The following is a 22,508-nucleotide window of genomic DNA, read 5'->3' as shown; positions in this document are numbered from 1 at the left end:
TAGTCTGCCTTTGCCTGCCTAATCTCCTTTGTGACTTGGTTACAGACCAACTTATATCTATCATAGGCTTCCATGTCACCCATTAATTTGTATGTATCCCATGCATTTTTCTTCTCTGCCATATGTCTCATTAGTTCATCTGACAACCATTTAGGCCTGAACCTTGAACAATATTTCTTGGTTGGTATGTAAAGCCTGGTAGCTTCCAAGATTAGTTCCTTGAATGCTTCCCATTTTGAATTTGCTGTTGGTAACATCATCAGTTGGTCCCACTGTATAGAATTTAAATACTGTCTCAGACCATCATAGTCGCCTTTACGAAAGCAAAAACCCCTCCCTTTGCCTCTGATGGTAGTTACCTCCTTGAGTAAATCCCACTTCAGCACACTGTGATCACTGCCACCCAGTGGTTCCTTTATCTGCAGATTCCTAATGCATGAAGAATCACTACTGATAATCAGATCAAGAGTATTACTCCCTCTAGTTGCCTCCCGAACATGCTGGTGTAGAAAACATTCATCCAATAAATCCACAAAAGCCCTGCTAGTGTGTGAGTGACCAACCCACAAATTCCAGTCAATATCTGGGAAATTAAAATCCCCCATTATAAGACTCTCTGATTTACTGGCCCATTCTATTTCCCTGTACAGTATCTTATTATACTCATCAGAGTCATTAGGCCTATAGCACACTCCTACTCTCAATTTTGATTTACCTATGTTTATGTCACACCAAACTGACTCGACACTGCCCTGTCCATCAATGTCGACTGGCTTCACTTCCTTGGATTTTATGTGTTTTTTAACTAATAGCATAACCCCTCCTCCCCTCCTGTCCTGTCTATCCTTTCTATACACATTGTACTCCCCAAATTCCAGTTCTGCATTCCTTATATCTGTGTGACACCATGTCTCTGATATCCCAACAATATCTGCCTTTGATGTTTTGAGCAATACCTCAAATTCATCAAATTTATTTACTAAACTCCTAGCATTGGTGTACACGCAAGTATACCTGCACTTGTTTCTATTCTTAGCTACCCTAACACAACCCATGTGTTTACTTGTATCACAATGACTTCCAGCAGTCTCTGAAATATCCTGCATCTTGTTTTTCAGGCTTCTGCTCATTCCAATAGAAGCAGAATCTCTTTCACCTCTGCCAGTGGCTACTGTTAATCCATTAGTCTTTGTCTCCCCCCAAGCTAGCAGTTTTCCAACCCACCTAACACTGCCTCGATAGCATCAGCAAATATTCTTGCACCCTTTCTATTTAAGTGTATCCCATCCCTGTAGAAGCAATCTCTCCTGTTAACAAGTACATTCCAGGCTGAAAAAAATTCGACCCCTTGAGCCTTGCACAATCTTTCCAGGGCCGAATTGATCGACAAGGCTCTCATCATATACTCCCTCCTATCGTGTCTGGGCAGAATTGCAGACACTTTCAAATTTAACCCTACTTCACGGCTTTTTTTCAACAGTGACCTGTACTTGTTAAGTAATTCCGCTGGTCTCCTACTCTTAATGTCATTAGTGCCAACGTGTACAACTATATCACCTTTTGTGCCCTTAAAAGATGATATCTGCTCTACAACGTCATCAACCCTTGCCCCTGGCAGACATACCTGGTCCTGTTCCACCTATCCTTTTTACAAAGCATGTTCCCCGTTTCCCTGACAATAGAGTCACCAACAACTACTAGTTCCTGTGGGACCAGCGCATTCTGCCTTGGGGGCTGCCTCTGTGTTGCAAGATGACCAAGTGCAAGCTCTGGCGTTGATGTGGGCAGCTGAGAGCTTGATGGGCCCCTCAATTTATTTCCTTCGAGGGCATCCACCCTGTCCTTCAAGGTCTCATATAGGCCCATAACAACGCCGAGTTGTCGCCTAATTTCCTTGCACTCCTTGCATCGTGCACACACAAAGACATCCCCCATGGCAGTATCATGTCCCGTACCCGATTGCTCCGCAAACATCAAGCAAACAGTGCATCTTAAATTCTGCCGGTCTCCTACTCTTAATATCATTAGTGGCAACGTGTACAACTTTATCACCTTTTGTGCCCTTAAAAGATGATATCCGCTCTACAACGTCATCAACCTTTGCCCCTGGTAGACATATCCTGTTCCTGTTCCACCTGTCCTTTTTACAAAGCATGTTCCCCGTTTCCCTGACAATAGAGTCACCAACAACTACTAAGTGTCTAAGTTAAAGTGACTCACAGATTAAATCCATTTTAAATGATGTTTTTTTACAATTTATTCATTTTAGTTGATGAGATATATAATTTAGTAATGCTGTGAAGAAGTATAGTTAGTATTATGGAAACATGATGCAAGAATGGAAAGCTTATACAGAACCAACCAAAAAAAATAAATAAAAATTTCTCACTTCATTTGCCTATATATCAATTCGTCCATTCGCTGATACAGAACCAACCAAAAAATAAATAAAAATTTCTCACTTCATTTGCCTATATGCCAATTCTTTCAAATCTTTAAATTTATTCAAACTACCCACTTGCACAACACAAGGTGTAAGTTTATTCCAACAATCAGTTACTTTCTGACTGAATGCAAATTTCTGCACATCCATTCTGTAGCCATTCATTTTCAATTTAAATCCCATTGTTCTGAGAAAGAATTAAGCTACTATCAGCATTAATCTACTCATGAAGCACATTTCTTTTTCTCATGTTAAAGAGGCAAGGGTGGTGTTGTAATGGCCTATCCTAGGTAAAAAAAATTCCAAAACTTCAGATTAGAAACCCATTATTTTGTCAAATAACAGACTTGTAGAGCATTCTGTATATCTCTTATTATTATTAAACTGAACTACCCCACCTCCCAGAATCAGTTTGAACCATCCTTTCTGTAGTAAGATTGAGTTCCCAAAGGTCAGTAGAGTGTGTGTATATATTATTGCAGCATGCTTAATGCTTTCATTTTAATTTAAAAAAAAAAAAAAAAAAAAAACACAAAACTGAGTTGAAAGTTAAAATCACTAGAAAGGTTTTAAAACAGTTTTGTTCACCTTATTGCTATATAGGTTGTACATTTATTATCTTAGTGTCACTATATCTACAAGTGTTGTGCATGTGAGGGAGAAAGAGATGTATATTTAAAATAAGATTAATTTGAAATTAAACAGAAATTTGATTTTAGGAGCCTAGACAGAGACTTGGATCAGGATTATGTGGATACAGACGACTGAGGCAGCATCCATTTTTACAAGAAAATATTTCATGCAAGAAGGTGAATTCTTATAAATACAACATTATATACCCAATATTTTTGTATTAATTTTTTGTTTTCATATTAATTTTCATTTTATATATTATTTTGAAATCTCTTCCTAATTTTACACACAAATTTTTGTCACACTATATTTAGCATTAGCAGAGGCATATGATCCAAGAAAGTAAGCTTATATAACATCATCCAAAAAAAAAAAAAAAAAAAAAAACACTCCCCATTCACTCCAAATGTTTTTCTAGTTATGCCTTGAACTTCTTTAAATTGTTGACCTCCACTAAAACAGGTGGAAATTTGTCCCAACTATCAACCACCCACTGGCTAACGCCTGTTCTACAATTCTGAATTTGAATTGTCCCATCAGGTGAGTAATTACCATTAGCATTAGTTTAGGCATATGATGCAAGAAAGGAAGCTTATATAGCATTAGCCAAAAAAAAAAAAAAAAAAAAAAACCTCCCATTTCACCCATCCATTCACTCCAAATGGTTGTCTAGTTCAGCCATAAATTTATTTAAGCTATCATCGACTTCCACAACAACAGATGGAAGTCTGTTCCAACAATCAATGACCTGGCTAAAGTTCATTGATTGTTGGAATTGCTGGCTAAAGACAAACTTCTGCACATCTATTCTACAATTGTCTTTCCTCAGTTTGAATCTATGTCCCCTCAGGTTCTTAATCTGAGCAAGCAGAAGTATCCCATCAGCATTGAGCCTGCTTAAACCATTCAAGGCCTCATACACCTCAATCAGATCACTTCGCATGTCCCTAGTCACCAGATGCTGCAACTTGCAGAACTTAAGCCTCTCTTGGTAAGAGCACCCCTTTGTTCCTCTCACCAATCTTGTTGCCCTTCTCTGTACTCATTCTAGCGACTGTACATCCTTTCTAAAATGAAGCCTGCAGACCTGTACACAGTACTCAAGGTGTGTCCTGACCATTGCCTTATACAAGGGGATAATCACCTCCTTGACTCCGCTAGCAAAATTCCTATATACCATTGATAAAACTCCACGGCAGCCCGTTTGCACTGCTCAGAAAACTACATATCTGACTGCACAATTATCCCCAGGTCTTTTTCATTCTCCACCTCCCTGTGTGTAGTACCACACAGTTAGTACATTTCTATTGGGTGGGTTACTGCTACCCATATGCAGTACTTTGCATTTGTCAATGTTAAAATTTAGTTGCCACTTCTCAGCCCATCTGCCTAACTTTTCCAGATCCTGTTGCAGTAGCATACTGTTTTTATGGTCATTAATAACCCTGCCAACCTTTGTATCATTTGCATATACCTGATATACCTTCATCAATATCATTGACACTAAACAACAATGGACTCAGCACCAAACCTTGGGGAACTCCACTAATAACATAGTCCATGTAGAGCAGTGTCCATTTAATAACACACTACCGTTTCGCCCTCAACTATCCCTTAATCCATTGCAGCAACTTGCCCTTAATGCCATATGGCTCCTTGTAAATCTGTGATCCATGTGCAAAAGTATCAAAAGGTTTCCTGAAATCCAAGGATATAATATCAAAATTATTTTCTGCATCCAGTTCCTTTGTGACCACCTCGTAGTATCCAATCAAATTGGTCAGACAAGATTTCCCCTTAACAAATCCATGCTGTGTCTGAACTATTACTGCAGTCTTGTCTATATGATCCTGCATCACTTCTTTAACCAGTGACTCCATTATTTTCCCCGGAACAGAAGTTAAATATTTATATTATTTGTGTCACTTTGAATCCCCTTTGTGAATTATGGATACATTTGCACATATCCAGTCCATGGGCCCTCCCCTGAATATAAGGATGCTCTGAGAATTATGGCTAAGGATTTGCTAGCTTTCCCTTGCTGCCTCCTTCAATATAACTGGATAGATTCCATCCACCCTAGGTGCATTTTTTATGTTTAACTTCAACAATTTCTCCTCCACTTTGTTCTCTGTTATTACAAAATCATTTAGTTCCCTGTTAGAGTTTAGTAAACTTCTGTCCTTCTCTTCCTTACAGAATTCCTCATGTGTGAATATAGATGCAAAATACTCATTGTTTGTTAGTTATCTGAGCAGGATCGTCAACAGTCGAACCACCAATGTCAAGTGGATCAATCTGATTCATCCCCTTCCTTCTAGAGTTTACATAAATAAAGAAGTCTTTGTTGTTTTTCTTTGCATCCTTTGCCAAGGATTTCTTGTAATCAGCCTTTGCTTGCCTAACCTGCTTTGTGACTTGATTACAAACTAGTTTATATCTACCGTAGTCGTCTGTGTCACCTGAGAAATAGAGTGGGCTAGTAAATCAGAATGTCTTATAATGGGGAATTTTAACTTCCCAGATAGTGACTGGAACTTGTGTGTTGGTCACTCACACACTAGTAAGACTTTTGTGGATTTACTGGGTGATTGTTTTCTGCAGCAGCATGTTCGAGAGGCAACCAGAGAGGGTAATACTCTTGATCTGGTTATCAGCAGTGATCACTCGTGTATTAAGAATTTGCAGATAAAGGAACCACTAGGTGCCAGTGATCACAGTGTACTGATGTGGGATTTACTTAAAGATATAATTACCATCAGGGATAAAGGAAAGGGTTTTTGCTTCTGTAAAGGTGAGTACAGTGGTCTCAGAAAGTTTTTAAATTCTGTACAGTGGGATCAACTGACGATGCTACCAACAGTAAATTCTAAGTGCGAAGCATTCACGGAATTACTCATGGATGCTACTAAAAGTTTCATACCTATTAAGAAATATTATTCAAGGTTTAGGCCTAAATGGTTATCAAATGAACTAATGAGACTCATCACAGAGAAGAAAAATGCATGGGATGCATATAAATTATCAAGCGACTCAGAAGCCTATGGCAGATATCAGCTAGTATGTAACCAGGTCACAAAGGAGGTTAGGCAGGCAAAGGCAGATTACGAGAAATCTTTGGCAAAAGATGCTAAGAAAAACAGCAAGGATTTCTTTACTTATATAAACTCTAAAAAGGAATCTGATTGGTCCACTTGATATCGATGGTTTCACTGTTGATGATCCTGCTCAGATAGCAAACAAACTGAATGAGTATTTTGCATCTACATTCACACATGAGGAGTATTAAGGTTTGAAAATGGCAGAAGGTTATCAAATTGTAGCAGGGTGCTTAATGATTTTGTAATAACTGAGAGCAAAGTGGAGGAGAAATTGTTGAAGTTAAACATAAGAAAGGCACCTTGGGTGGATGGGATCTATCCAGTTATATCTATCCAAAGGCAGCAAAGCAACTAAGCAAACCCATAGCCATAATTGTGAGAGCATCCTTGGACTCGGGGAGGTCCCCACGGACTGGAGATGTGCAAATGTATCCCCAATTCACAAAAGGGGATCGAAGGGTGACACAAGTAATTATAGACTAATTAGTTTAACATATGTTCTGGGTAAAATAATGGAGTCACTGGTTAAAGATGCATTGCAGGATCATCTAGACAAGACTGCAGCAATAATTCAGACACAGCATGGGTTTGTTAAGGGAAAGTCTTGTCTGACAAATTTGATAGGATATTATGATGTGGTTACAAAGGAACTGGATGCAAAAAATAATTTTGATATCATATATTTGGATTTCAGGAAAGCTTTTGACACTGTTGTGCATAGAAAACTATTATACAAATTGGAGCAGAATGGTATTAAGGGTAAGTTGCTACAATGGATAAAAGGATGGTTGAGTGGGAGAAGACAGAGGGTGGTAATTAATGAGTGTTGCTCTTCGTGGACTAATGTTATTAGTGGAGTCCTACAGGGTTGGGTGTTGGGTCCTCTGTTGTTTTGTATATTTATCAATGATATTGATGAAGGTATATATCAGGCTTAGTGTCGAAGTTTGCAGATGATACAAAAGTTGGCACGGTTGTTAATGACAGTAATGGCAGTGTGCTACTGCAACAGGATCTAGATAATTTAGGCAGATGGGCTAAGAAGTGGCAACTGAAGTTTAACCTTGACAAATGCAAAGTACTTCATATGGGTAGAAGTAACCTCAGAGAAATGTACCAACTGTGTGGTACTACACTTAAGGTGGTAGAAAATGAAAAATACCTGGGAGTAATTGTGCAGTCAGATATGAAGTTTTCTGAGCAATGCAGACAGGCTGCCAGGGCAGGTCATGGGGTTTTGTCAATGATATATAGGAATTTTGCTAGCAGGGAAAAGGAGGTGATTGTCCCTCTGTATAAGGCAATGGTCACGCCTTGAGTACTGCGTACAGGTCTGCAGGCCTCATTTTAGGAATGTTGTAGATTTGCTTGAGCGTGTACAGAGAAGGGTAACAAGATTGGTGAGGGGAATGAAGGGATCCTCTTACCAAGAGAGGCTTAAGTTCTGCAAATTGCAGTGGCTGGACACTAGGCACCTGTGCAGTGATCTGATTGAGGTGTATAAGGCCTTGAATGGGTTGAGTACGCTGAATTCTGATGGGATCCTTCCACTTGTTCAGATTACGAACCTAAGGGGGCATAAATTCAAATTAAGAAAAGACAGATGTAGAACAGATGTGCGGAAATTTGCCTTTAGCCAGTGGGTGGTTAATTGCTGGAACAAACTTCCATCTGTCGTTGTGGAAGTTGATAGGTTAAATAAATTTAAGGAGGAACTGGACAGGCATTTGGAGGAAATGGTGTGATTTTTTTTTTTTTTTTTTTGGCTTATGTTGCATAAGCTCATAACACTTGCTTTCTTGCATCACATGCCACTACTACTACCTGATAATTTATATGCATCCCACACATTTTTCTTCTCTGCCACAAGCCTCATTAGTTCCTCTGACATCCATTTAAGGTCTAAATGTGAACAGTATTTCTTAGTTGGTATGAAAAGCCTAGTAGCATCCAAGATTACTTCTTTTGAAGGCTTCCCATTTAAAATTCTCTGTTTTAAACATCATGAGTTGATCCCACTGTATAGAATTTAAAAACTGTATGAGACCATTGTAGTCACATTTACAAAAACCCTTCCCTTTACCCTTGATAGTAGTTACATCTTTAAGTAAATCCCACATCAGTACACTGTGATCATTGTCACCTAGTGGTTCCTTTATCTGCAAATTCTTAATGCATGAATAATCACTGCTGATAATCAGATCAAGTGTATTACTCCCTCTGGTTGCCCCTTGAATATGTTACTGTAGAAAAAAGAATCCTCCAATAAAGTCTTGCTACCGGGGAAGTGACCAATTCACAAGTTCCAGTCAATATCTCGAAAGATAAAATCCTCCATTATAACACATTCTGATTTACTGGCCCACTCTTATTTCTCTGCACAATTGTTGATTGTACTCATCAGAGTCATTAGCCCTATAACACACTCCTCTCATTTCCCCTTTTACAGTGCTTTTGTCACACTAAACTGACTCGACATTGCACTGTCCACCCATATCAATTGGATGCACTTCCTTAGATTTTGTGTTTCTTATCTAACAGCATAACCACCTCCTCCCTTCCTGCCCTGTCTATCCTTTCTGTACACATTGTACTCCCCAAATTCCAATTCTACATTGCTTATATATGTGTGTAACACCATGACTCTGATATTCCAACAATATCTACCTTTGATGCCTTGATCAGCACCTCAAATTCGTCAAATTTATTTATTATACTTCCAGCATTGTCGTACATGCAATTATACATGCCCCAGTTTTTACTCTTAGTTACCCTAACACAGCCCATGCATTTACTTGTTCCATGATGACTCCCAGCAGCTCTTGAAATCCCCAACAACCTGCTCTCCAGGTTACTGCTCATTACAATAGAAGCAGTGCAAGAATCACTTTCGCCTGCCTGCGACTACTGCTAATCTTTTAGTCTGTGATTCCCCCCCCCCAAGCTAGCAGTTTTCCGACCCACCTAACACTGTCTTGATAGCATCAGCAAATATTCTTGCACCCTTTCTATTTAAGTGTATCCCATCCCCGTAGAAGCAGTCTCTCCTGTTAGCAAGCACAGACCACGCTGAAAAAAATTTTACCCCATGAGCCTTGCAATCTCTTCAGGGCCAAAGTGATTGACAAGGCTCTCATCATGTACTCCCTCCTATCGTGTCTGGGCAGAATTGCAGACACTTTCATATTCAGTCCTAACTTGTGACTTTTTTTTAACATTGACGTGTACTTGTTAAGTAAATCTGCAGATCTCTTACTCTTAAGGTTATTAGTACCAATGTGTACAATAATATTACCTTTTGTTCCCTTAAAAGATGATATCTGCTCTACAATGTCATCAACTTTTGTCCCTGACAGACACCCTGCTCCTGTTCCACCTATCCTTTTTGCATAATATATTCCCCATCTCCTTGACAATAGAGTCACAAAACAATAACTAGCTCCTGTGGGACCAGCACATTCTTCCTTGGAGATTGCTGCTGTGTTGCCTGATGCATAGGAAGAATGAGCTCTTGTGTTGAGTTGAGCAACTGAGAGCTTGATCGGTTCCCCACTTTAATATGTTTGAGGGCCTCTACCCTACATTCAAACTCTCATAGATGCCCATCAGAACGCTGAGTTGGCATCTAATTTCCTCTGCCTCTGCACCTAGCACACACAAAGACATTCTCCTTGGCTAGATCATGTCTTATTCCAGACAGGGGCACCTCCATAGCCAGGTGGGGCAGGAGCAGCAGTGCGTGCATACGCTTCTTGATTAGACAGGGGTTTGAGCCCGTAACCAGTAAATACGGAGGATGTGGAAAGGACAGGGAATGACCACCGCATATCCCCGGAGCAATATGGCCTTAGTTGGTAATGCTCCTAAAAACCAAATAACAAACATTCCAAACAGGTCTGCAAATGTTTCACATTTCGCAGATTTTTTTAGACTGTGATGCACTAGAGAATCGACCCCTTTGGTTTTCCCCCAAGCCACAGTACTATAGCTACTTTGTGCTCGTTGCTTTGCTGCTCTAGTCTGGATCATGATTCCGTTTAAGTACAATTTAATAAGATTAATAAATTTTTAATTAATTGATAATAATAAACTAATCTAACGGATTTCTAATACAGTGGTACGTATTTCTCTTTCTAGTTTTATGTTAAAGCTTACACTATCACGTTCACAATAAATGTTACACTATTCTGGATCGTATAACAATGGCAGTAAGTTACAAACGGTAAAGCTATGGATACTAAGTATTAACTTTCAAAATCGCTATCTAAATTCAAAATAAATGAAGGAGCTTGACTAGAACTACAAAGCTACTTATAGAAAATAATAATTAAGTCAATAAAACGGCTAAATATAAATAAAAACTTAGCGTTCGCCGAAACTGCAAAATCTTGTCCAACTCTTGGATACCTTCATCTTGGAATTAAAATTTTGAGCAAGAGGAAGAATCCCATCAGCATTGATCTTGCTCAAACCATTCAAGGTCTTACACACTTCAGTTAGATCACCTACAGGTGTCAAGTCTCCATATGCTTCAATTTTTAGAACTTAAGCCCTTTCTTGGTAAAGGCAACAGTTTTGTCCACTCACCAATCTCATTCTCTGCTCTTTACTCGTTCTAGCAGCTCTACATCCTTCCTAAAATCAGGCCTCCAGACCTGTATGCAGTACTCAAGGTGTGGCCTCACCATTGCCTTATACAAGGGGACAATCACTTCCTTATCTCTGCTAACAAAATCATTGTATATCATTGGCAATACACCATGAGCTACTCTTGCAAACTGTCTGCACTGCTCAGAAAACTTCATATCTGACTGTTCAGTTACTCCCAGATCCTTTTCATTTTCCACTCTCCTGAGTGTAGTATCAAACATTTGGTACATTACTCTGGGGTTACTGCAACCCATATTAGTACTTTACATTTGTCAATGTTAAACTTCAGTTGCCACCTCTCAGCCCATCTACTCAACTTTTCTAGATTCTGTTGCAGTAGTGTACTATCATTACTGTCATTAACAACCCTGCCAACATCAAAGTATCATCTGCAAATTAGACATTAACCGTAATATACATTCATCAATATCATTGTTAAATACAGAAAACAGCAATGGACCCAATAGAATGGTAATCAGTGGAAACTGCTAGTGTCCATTGATTACCACTCTGTCTTCTCCCAGTCAACCACCCTTTTATCCATTGTAGTAACTTGCCCTTAATGCCATAGTGCTCCAATTTATATAGTAGTCTTCCATGTGCAACAGTATCAAAAGCTTTCCTAAAATCCAAGTATATGATATCAAAATTATTTTTTGCATCCAGCTCCATTGTTACCACATCATAGTATCCAATCAAATTTGTCAGACAACACTTTCGCTTAAAAAACCCATGCTGTGTCTGAACTATAACTGGTCTGGTGTAGATGTTCTCTGCTTTTTTCAACCAGTGACTCCATTATTTTCCCTGGAACAGAAGTTAAACTAACAGGTCTGTAATTACTCCTGTCACCCTTTTGATCCCCCTTCATGAACTGGGGACACATTTTCAGATCTCCAGTCCATTGGGATCTCCCCTGAGTTCAAGGACGTTTTCATAATTATGGCAGGGTGTGCTTACTTCCTTTGCTGCCTCCTTCAATATAACTGGAAAGATCCCATCCATCCCAGGTGCCTTTTTTATGTTCAATTTCAACAATTTCTCTTCCAGTTCCTTACAGATTTCCTCATGTGTGAATGTAGATGCAAAATAGTCATTCAGTTTGTCAGCTACCTCAGCAGGTTCATCAACCATCGATGTCAAGTGGACCAATCTGATTCATCCCCTTCCTTATAATATTACTTGGTCTTATTATCTAATATAGTCAGAATTGAGAATAAAATTATAATGCACCCCTAATTTCAGCTTTTTTTTTTTTTTTTTTTTTTTTTTTCAACCCAACTAGAGGGTTTCATAAAATCATTCATAAAAAAAAAAAGAATGATTATGCCAATGAGGAAATAAACAATATTTTAGCATTAGCAGAGGCTAAAATATGATGCAAGAAAGCAAGCTTATATAGCATCAGCCAAAAAAACCCAAAAAACCCCTTCCCATTTCACCCATCCATTCTTTCCAAATGTCTGTCTAGTTCTGCCTTGAATTTATTTAAGCTGTCAACTTCTACAATGACAGATGGAAGTTTATTCCAGCAATCAACCACTCGCTGGCTAAAGACAAATTTCTGCATATCTATTCTACAACTGTCTTTCCTCCATTTCAATTTGTCTCCTTGGGCAATTAAGCTGGGCTAGAGGAAGAATCCCATTAGCATTTAGCTTGCTCAAACCATTCAAGGCCTTATACACCTCAACCAGATCACCTCACAGGTGCCTAGTTTCCAGACATTGTAATTTGCAGAACTTGAGCCTTTCTTCATAAGAGCAACCCTTTGTTCCATTCACTAATCTTGTTGCCCTTCTCTGTACTTGTTCCAGAAGCTCTACATCCTTCCTAAAATGAGGCTTATACAAGGGGATAATCACCTTGTATAAGCCTCAGTCTGTAAATCTTATCCCTACTAGAAAAATTCCTGTATATCATTGACAAGACACCATGAGCTACTCTTGCAGCCTGTCTGCACTAATCTAACTGCACAATTACCTCCAGGTCCTTTTCATTCTCTACTACTGTCAGTGTAGTACCACACAGTTGATACATTACTCTGGGGTTACTGCTACCAATATTCAGTACTTTACATTCGTCAATGTTAAACTTCATTTGCCACCTCTCAGCCCATCTGCTCAACTTTTCTAGATCCTGTTGCAGTAGTACTGTCATTAACAACCCTGCCAACCTTTGTACTGCCTGCAAACTTAGACATTAAGTCCGATATACCTTCATCAATATCATTAATAAATGCAAAAAACAACAATGGACCCAACACTGAACCCTGGGGGACTCCACTAAAAACATTAGTCCAAGGAACCAGCAACGAACCAGTGGATGCTGATAGAGTTGAAGTGGTCTAGGAAGCTTTTCAACGTTGTTGCCACAAATCCATTTGATAAGCCAGTTGCTAACTGCGTATTCCGTGATCTACAGTAAATGATATTGGGCACAAATGACTCTGCAGTCATTTGTGCACATTAGAGCTTACAAGATACATTTAGTACAGAAGATATAAGTAAGTGACAAACCTAAATGGAGCACATGTTCTCAGGAAATATTATCACAGATATATGATGATAATGCATTTCTCCAGTGTTGTCTTCTCTGATGAAGCCACCTTTCACATTTCCGGTCCATTGATTACCACTCTTTGTCTTCTTCAACTCAACCATCCCTTTATTCATAACAGCAATTTGCCCTTAATGCCATACTGCTCCAATTTGTACTGTATTCTTCAATGTGCAACAATATCAAAAGCTTTCCTAAGATCCAATTATATATCAGAATTATTTTTTGCATCCAGTTCCTTTGTGACCACATCATACTATCCAATCAATTTGGTCAGACAAGACTTCTCCTTAACAAATGCATGTTGTATGAAAGTGAAATATTAATAAACACACCAAATCTCTCTACTTTAAGCAAAAAAATTTAATAATGCATTAAAATGCTTAATATATGTTTCATTTCTCCAAAGGATAATTGACATATGTTAATTATTTGTGGCCGTGTTGAATTTAGCACAGTTGCGATCAGCTGCCATCATGTTTAGCGTCCATTCTGTATCAAATTATGTCCTCTATATCTACAAGTGTAAATTCAATATGAGAAAATTCTACTTCTTATGGCTGTTTCTCTTTAAAGAAGTTTTTTAAAATCATATTCTTACACTGTGTCTCTTTCCCCTATGTTTGACAAAGTAAAAATATTTCTAACAGATAGCTTTATTAACAGCCAATGTTATAAACTTGTAAATTTAATTAGTATTTATTAAGTACAAACATACACGGTGTCTGGCAGATTTACTACCAATAAAAAAATTTATATATTTCATAAACTAAATATGGTTGAATAATAGTTTTTTGTTGTTATTTTTTTTTATTTTTTCAGGTGCAGAAACCCACTAACTTTGTTAACTCAGAAGAGCAGTTGATCACATATACTTTGTTGCACACGTGTGACACTTAGTATCAAAATGGTGCCATTCACTGAGCAACAGAAAGATAAGTGTTTCTTTTGGCTTTATGAATTAAAGTTTCCTGTTATTATGCAAAGGAACTTCATGCAGGAACATGGGGTGCCTCCGTAGCCAGGTGGGCAGGAGCAGCAGTGCATAGCACATGCTACTTGATTAGACCGGGGTTCAAGCCTGTGACCACCAAATATGGAGGATGCGGAAAGGTCAGGGAATGACCACCACTTATCCTCGGAGCAATATGGCCTTAGTTGCTAATGCTCCTAAAAACCAAACAACAACAACATCAGGAACATGGACAGAATCCATCTGAGTATCATAACATAATGAAATGGCATAAACTATTGTTGGAAACAGGTTCTGTGTTGAGGAACCAGCAACAAAGCAGTGGATGCTGATAGAGTTGAAGTGGTCTGGGAAGCCTTTCGACGTTGTTGCCACAAATCCATTTGATGGGCCAGTTGCTAACTGCATATTCCGTGATCTACAGTAAATGATATTGTGCACAAATGACTCCGCAGTCATTTGCGCAAACTAGAGCTTACAAGATACATTTAGTACAGAAGATATAAGTAAGTGACAAACCTAAATGGAGCACACGTTCTCAGGAAATATTATCACAGATATATGATGATAATGCATTTCTCCAGTGTTGTCTTCTCTGATGAAGCCACCTTTCACATTTCTGGTCCAGTGAATGCACAAAACTGTCGAATCTGGGGAAGTGAAAACCCACATGTGGTAATGGAACATGAGTGTGACAGTTGTATAGTGAATGCGTAGTGTGCCATGACTTGATTCTCTGATTGGGCCATTCTTCACAGAAGCCACAGTAATGGGCAATGTATTTCAACATACAAAATTATGCAATCCCTCAGATACCACAAGGATACCTTTTTAAGCAAGATGGAGCCCCCATCACATTATGCCAATGTAGGGAAGTCTGCCTGGACAAACAGTTCCCAGAGAATTGGATGGAAGAGCAGGTCCCATTGCATGGCTTCCTAGTTCACTAGATTTGACCCCTTTAGATTTCTGTTTATGGGTGTATGTAAAAGACCTTGTGTACCAAACACTGGTGCAGGATGTGGCTGAGCTACAGCAGTGAATAATCACTGCTTGTGAATCTTTCACACTGCAGATTCTACAAAATACCTGGCAAGAGATAGAATACCAACTTGACATCTTTCACGCCACCAAAGGTGCACACATGGAGATTTACTCACATTTTGGAAGACTGTGGATCTGTGAGTAAAAAAAAAAAAAAAAAAAGCACGATTCTAACACCATCAGTTTATGGAATATATATTTTTTATTGGTAGTAATTCTGAGAGAGATGCTGTATTATTTGGAACATTTTTTTTTTTTTTTATGAAATACAATTGCAGCTATGAATATAATTTGACATTATAGTACGTATAGAGTTATTGAACAGGGAAAAAATCTACATGAAATATTCACAAATGCCCTAACTAAGAACTTCCAATTTTGCTGATATACCAGATACTAGTCTGACAACTAGTTAAAAAATTTGTCAGTTTTTTGATATTATGATATTAAATACTGAGAATTCCTTCATATGTAGTGTTAACAAAATTATAAATTAATTCTGTAAATAAGCAGACTAAGAATGGTAACATATAGTTTTGTATATATAAGACTAGAAGGAAAGGACCAAATCATCAATCGTTCACTGCAGGATAGGTTTGACAGTACTACCATGAACCCTAAATAGTGCTGATGAGCTGAATATTTTTGGAGTGGGGATTTCAATGTTGCTACATTGAAATCCAAATTGCTACATTGGCCAAATTGCTACATTGGAGAGCTGATTAACATATGGAACTAAATAGATCTAAAAGTGGATATAAGCTGATCATTTTAGCTAAGTAAAAAACTGATAAATTGGTCTGAGTTGTGGTTGCAAAAGTTTGTGTAGGTTAAGCAGTTATCTGAAAGATACCATTACCATTCTGACTGTGGGGTATCCTCCCCACACTGCTTGTGTGGGGAGGATACCCCACACAAGCAGTGTGGGGTATCCTCCCTTAGCAGTAAAACGAGGTGCGTTTAATGCATATGGCCAGTTTGTGTCTTACAAGAATGACTTCTTCACGTCTGTTTAATTTGGAATTGGATACCACAGCCATGGATTCCGTTTTATTTAAAGAAGCTTGTTATAATATCTGCGTATGCCACACGTCAGTATCTATCATATGATTGGCTTGTAATCATTTTAAAGAACTGGCATGGAATCAAAGCTAGCAGGGTGCCTTGCTGCTTGATCAGCATGCTCATCTCCTGGCATTCCAACATGCCCAGGTATCCAGCAAAATTTGACAGTCACTTTATTTTCACTGAAATGAAGTAACCAATTTCTGATTTGTGTCAGAAGTGGATGGAAATCCTCTGATTTATTGTGTAGGTCCATCGCTGCACTTAAAAGTTTGTGTATATTATGACCTTGTGAATGAACTTCATCTCAATTACATAGAGTTCAGCTGTAAAAACATTGCATTTAAGAGGTAACAGGACAGAGACAATGGATATAGGAAAAATTACGGCTGCTCCCACTGATGTCAGTTTTTGAGCCATCTGTACATACCTCCCCACCTCTTTGTGCTCAAGGCTCCAGAATTTCAATAGACACTTCCCAAATGTGACTTTGGACACTCTCAACTCACTCAACATCAACTTGGACCAATGGTTAATTGACAAGTCGTATCGAGATTGACACCTTGGGCTATCTTACTGTATGTAAAGGACAGGTTTGCAAGTGCCGGTCCTAGTACGTTGATGTCTTTTTATTATGCTTAATGTGTAGTCTTGTTTTTATTAAGATTAATTCCCTGTTCAGATATTTTGTCTTTAATGGTTACTTTGTAGCTGAACTTTGTATTTTTGTGAATGTTTCACCATATGTCAGAATGTTATTCCCCCCTTCTAAGGTTGTCTGACTCAAAAGGCTCCAAAATCTGTGCTTTTTCTTGTTTTTTAGGCATAAAATACAAGAAAAAGTCAAATATAACTATAAATAGAATATTTCCACAGATAAAAAAGTGAAATATTTATCTTTATTTTTAATTTATATGTGACATCCAATAAATCCTTTGAGATTATGTACAATCTGTAGAAAATGTAGTTTGTAGAAAGATCAATATTCCAACAGTTTGAGTCTGTAAATCTGTGGTCCCAATCCTCCCCCCCCCCCAGAAACCCTAAAATTCCCCCCAGGATGAGAACCCCTCATCTAGTTGATTTAAAAATTTTTGTCTCCATATGGCATTTCCTTCCCATTTGCTACAATCAATTAGAGGCAAATTAAAATCACCCACAAGTAAGCATCACATTGATGCTTATTTGTCCATTCCATTTGCATGTAGAGGCTGTCATCATAATCTTCAAAATCACCTGGCCTGTAGATTACTCCCACTGTCATTATACTTTTGCTTCCAGCTATCTCACACCATACAGATTCTATACTAGCATGCAAAACATCTGAATCTGGGAAAGCCTTCGTCACACTCAGGCTGCTTTTGATAAGAAGCATGACTCCACCACCCCTTCCTAAATACATTATACATACCTTACTGAAACTCATAATCCCCTATCTTCAGGTGGCACCACGTTTCCGTAAGCCTTATTATGTCAGCGTTACTTGCCCTACCCAGCAGTTCAGATTCACTCATTTTATTGATGACACTTCTGACATTACTGCATGAACAATTAAGACTGAATGTTCTTGTATAGTTAACTACTCTGACAGACCCCTTAATGTTATTTAAGCTTGCTCCCCTGGCATTAGCTACCCGCTCATTTGAAGTGTTTCTGCCCTCAGAACATCTTGCTAATATGTTTTGTTGCAGTAACAAACAAGAACTCATGAGGTATGTGTAAGCGTTACTTTGGCCAATATTATCAGATAAACACGTATCTATATTACCCTTGTCCCTCCCCAAAACTATCAGTTTCCCCGAACCTTTAAGGTATCCTCAATAATACTGGCAAAAACTCTTGCGCCACCTTTGTTTAAATGTAACCTGTCTCTACAAAACAGATTCCTTCTACCTACAAGTGCAGACCAAGCTGATAGAAATTTTCCCCCTAAAGCCTTGCAGTCCTTCACTTCAAGTCTTGAGTTAATCCACAAGGCTTTCAAGCATACAATCCCTCCTCTCATGCCTGGGAAGAATTGCATACATGTGGACATTGTGCTCCAACTTACGGAATTTCTTCAGCATGGTCCTATATTTGTCTAACAAATCATCAGATTGTGTATGCTTAATATCATTAGTCCTCGCATGAATAATAATATTCTCTTTAAACCCCTTAAAATCTGACATTCTGTTAGTGATGTCGTTAATAGTTGCTCCCAGCAGACATACCTTGGTTCTAGTCCACCTCTCCTTATTACAAAAATTATTTCTTGTTTCCCTGACAGAGGAGTCTCCTAATAGAACTAAACCCTTTTGAACCACAGCAGTTTGCACTTGGTTATTCTGTTCTAGGACCTGAATCAGGAGTGCATCGCTTGGAAGGTTACTAGTCTTGAGTCCCTGACGAGCTCCCAGTTACATTATTCTTGAGAGCATGCACCAAATTTTAACTAAAGATCGGTACACTCTCTACAATGGTAACAAAGAAAAGAATTGCCTGTTAAGCTATGATTATTCACTAGGTCGACTTGGAATACATTCAGCAGGTTCTGCAAAGGATAAAATCACCCAGAAATCACCATCGGCTATTTGCGTATGAGTCATGGTATCCTCTGACAAAGTGTTTAAGACAGATTTTGTAACAACCATTATAAAATTTACTAAATATCAATAAAAAAAACTTTTAAAAAATTATATTGATAATATAAAAATCAAACTATTATAGGGGAAAAAAACTTATCAAAATAAACTTTACAATATACTAAATAACCTTGGAAATCCTCCACTAATCTCCCCTCTTATCTATAGTTCTTTGTAATCACTATGAAGAGCTCCACAAGGCACAAATGATCCCTGACTAACCTTGTTGCCCTTCTCTGTAGCCATTCCAAGAGATACTCATTCTACCTTGTTGTTGAAGATAAATACAAGAAAGGCACCTGGGGTGGATGGGATCTATCCAGTTATATTAAAGGAAGCAGCAAAGGAAGTAAGCAAACCCTTAGCCATAATTATGAGAGCTTCCTTGGACTCAGGGGAAGTACCCATGGACTGGAGATGTGCAAATGTGACCCCCATGGACTGGAGATGTGCAAATGTGACCCCAATTCACAAAGGAGGATCAAAGGGCAACACAAGTAATTATAGACCTGTTAGTTTAACTTCTGTTCCTGGAAAATTAATGGAGGTACTGGTTAAAGAAGCACTGCAGGATCATCTAGACAGTTATAGCTCAGACAGCATGGTTTTGTTAAGGGGAAGTCTTGCCTGACCAATTTGATTGGATACTATGATGCAGTCACAAAAGAACTGGATGCAGGGAATAACTTTGATATTATATACTTGGATCTTAGAAAGGCTTTTGATACTGTTGCACATGGAAGACTGCTGCACAAATTGGAGCAGTGTGGCATTGGAGGCAAATTGCTGCTATGGATAAAGGGGTGGTTGAGGGGGAGAAGACAGAGAGTGGTAATCAATGGACACTGCTCATCGTGGACTAATGTTATTAGTGGAGTCCCTCAGGGTTCAGTATTGGGTCCATTATTGTTTTCTGTATTTATAAATGATATTGATGATGGTATATCAAGCTTAATGTCCAAGTTTGCAGACGATACGAAGGTTGGCAGGGTTGTCAAGGACACTACTGACACTATGCTACTGCAGCAGGATCTGGAAAGGTTGAGCAGATGGGCTGAGAGGTGGCAAATGAAGTTTAACATTGACAAATGTAAAGTACTACATATGGGAAACAGCAACCCCAGAGCAATGTATCAACTCTGTGGTACTACACTGACAGTGGTAGAGAATGAAAGGGACCTGGGGGTGGTTGTGCAGGCAGATATGAAGTTTTCTGAGCAGTGCAGACGGGCTGCAAGAGTAGCTCATGGTGTATTGTCGATGATATATAGGAATTTTTCTAGCAGGGATAATGAGGTGATTATTCCCTTGTATAAGGCAATGGTCAGACTGCACCTAGAGTACTGTATACAGGTCTGGAGGCCTCATTTCAAGAAGGATGTAGAGATGCTGGAACGAGTAGAGAGAAGGGCAACAAGATTAGTGAATGGAACAAAGGGGTGCTCTTACGAAGAAAGGCTTATGTTTTGCAAATTACAGTGTCTGGAGACTAGGCACCGGCGAGGTGATCTGATAGAGGTGTATAAAGCCTTGAATGGTTTGAGCATGCTCAATGCTGATGGGATTCTTCCTCTTGCTCAGAATAATCACCTGAGAGGGCATAAATTCAAATTGAGGAAAGACAGATGTAGGATAGACATGAGGAAATTTGCCTTTAGCCAGCGGGTGGTTGGTTGGTTGGTGGAACAGACTTCCATCCCTTGTCGTGGAAGTTGATAGCCTAAATAAGTTTAAGGCTCAGCTGGACAGTTATTTCAAACGAACAGAGGGGTGAAGTGGAAGTGGTTATTTTTTATTTATTTATTTTTTTTTTTTGGCTGATGCTGCATAAGCCTGCTTTCTTGCATCAAATGCCTCTACCAATGCTAAAAATGCTAAATACCTAAAATGAGGCCTCCAGACTTATATGCAATACTCAGGATGTGGCCTAATCATTGGCTTATTCAATGGGACAATCACCTCCTTGTCCCCTAACAAAAATTTCTGTATCATTGCAGACAGGGAGACTGCACACTGTCTGCAATGCTCAGAGAACTTCATGTTGGACTGTAAAATTACCTATAGCAATTTTTTTTCTCCCTTCACTACCTTGAATATGGTATGCTAATCTGGAATTTCTGTACCCACATGCAGTATCTTACAGTTATCAATGCTTAACCTCAGTTTCCACTTCTATAATTTTTGTGGTCTTATTGCAATAGTGTGCCTTTGATTCTTATCAATAACCACCCTGCTAACCTTTGTATCATCTGCAGTCTTAGACAATAAGCTTGATATTCCTCCATAAATATCATTAATAAATATTGAAAATATTTTCAAACTGATTCACAGTTAGTCTTGGTTGTTGAATCACCACATATGTTTGTAAGATTTTTGATAGTCTTGCATGTCATGTAACAGATTCGTATAGTTTGGTGCTATTCAATCTGCATTTCTGTTGCATTTGAGAAAGAAGTTTCAAAGTTATTTATAATTTTTGGTTCAGAATTGCCCACTTCTTTGAAGGCCTAGAGAAAACATTGTATATTCTTTGTATTGACCAAAGAAAAAAAAGTTTGCCACTGTTAATGATTTTGCATCAACACTCAGCAACAGGTTCTAATTTTGACAGCCACATAATGTGAGAAAAAAAAAAAACATCTTGCATTGATGTCTAATATGCATTTTTATACCTAAATTCTCTCTAACCATATTAGCTGCATTGTCTGACCCCATCCACAAAAGTCATTTATATTATGACCTAGATATTCTCTTAATATAGTACCTATTAGCCTAGCAGCAAATTCCATAAAATGCTCTTTGAATACGCCCTTTATTCACCTCCATGTGTTCTCCAGTACAAACTGGCAAAATACTGGATGTATTTGATTTTGTTTACTGCTGTCTGCTTGAATTATTTACCATACTCAATCAGATCATATTGTATTTCATGGCTTAATTAATGACCATTGATTTCATTTGTATGACAGAAATGTCACACAGCAGATTATATTTAGAAATTAATTTCACTAAATATATAAAATTTCCTGAATTTCCAGTTGCATCTAAGGATAATGTCCCTCTGGCCTCCAAAAGCTAAATCAGGGGCTCACATCTGGTGAGTATGGGCTTGGCACACCCAGGGTCCTAAGTTGGATATCATCATTCTTCTCTTTCTTGGTGATTCCCTTCTACTTCTCTCTTTTTCTCTCTCTGGGTAAACTGGTTTCTTTTTTTTGTTTTTTTTTTTTTTTTTGCTTGCGCAGCAAAAGCTTCGGCTTCCTTGCACCATATAGCTAATAATAATTATGTAATGCCAAAAATTGTATAATAGTTACCAACCTTTCTAGTAAATATTGCCAGTGTCTTTTTTTCATCCTGAATGTGTAACCGGTTCTTATGATCAATGAATTTTAACATAGATTCTGTATGAATTCTGT

At 38.4% G+C, this 22,508-nt stretch overlaps 1 protein-coding gene across 2 annotated transcripts in view; it reads left to right on the top strand.

Annotated features, from left to right (window-relative positions):
- LOC150091367 (protein kinase C-like 3) overlaps positions 1–22,508 on the top strand; it is a 232,124-nt gene that overhangs the window by 180,357 nt on the left and 29,259 nt on the right. For both annotated transcript variants that reach the window (XM_090383488.1, XM_090383479.1), the window contains one exon: positions 3,163–3,252. In XM_090383488.1, the coding sequence (XP_090239614.1) occupies positions 3,163–3,252 (90 nt within the window). The remainder of the gene's footprint in view (positions 1–3,162; positions 3,253–22,508) is intronic.

Source organism: Mastigoproctus giganteus, chromosome 1 (assembly GCF_048544385.1).
Source record: "Mastigoproctus giganteus isolate SK-2022 chromosome 1, ASM4854438v1, whole genome shotgun sequence".
Taxonomy (NCBI): Eukaryota; Metazoa; Arthropoda; class Arachnida; order Uropygi; family Thelyphonidae; genus Mastigoproctus; species Mastigoproctus giganteus.
Note: the sequence above shows the minus strand (reverse complement) of the source record. Positions and strands in the feature narration are given on the sequence as shown.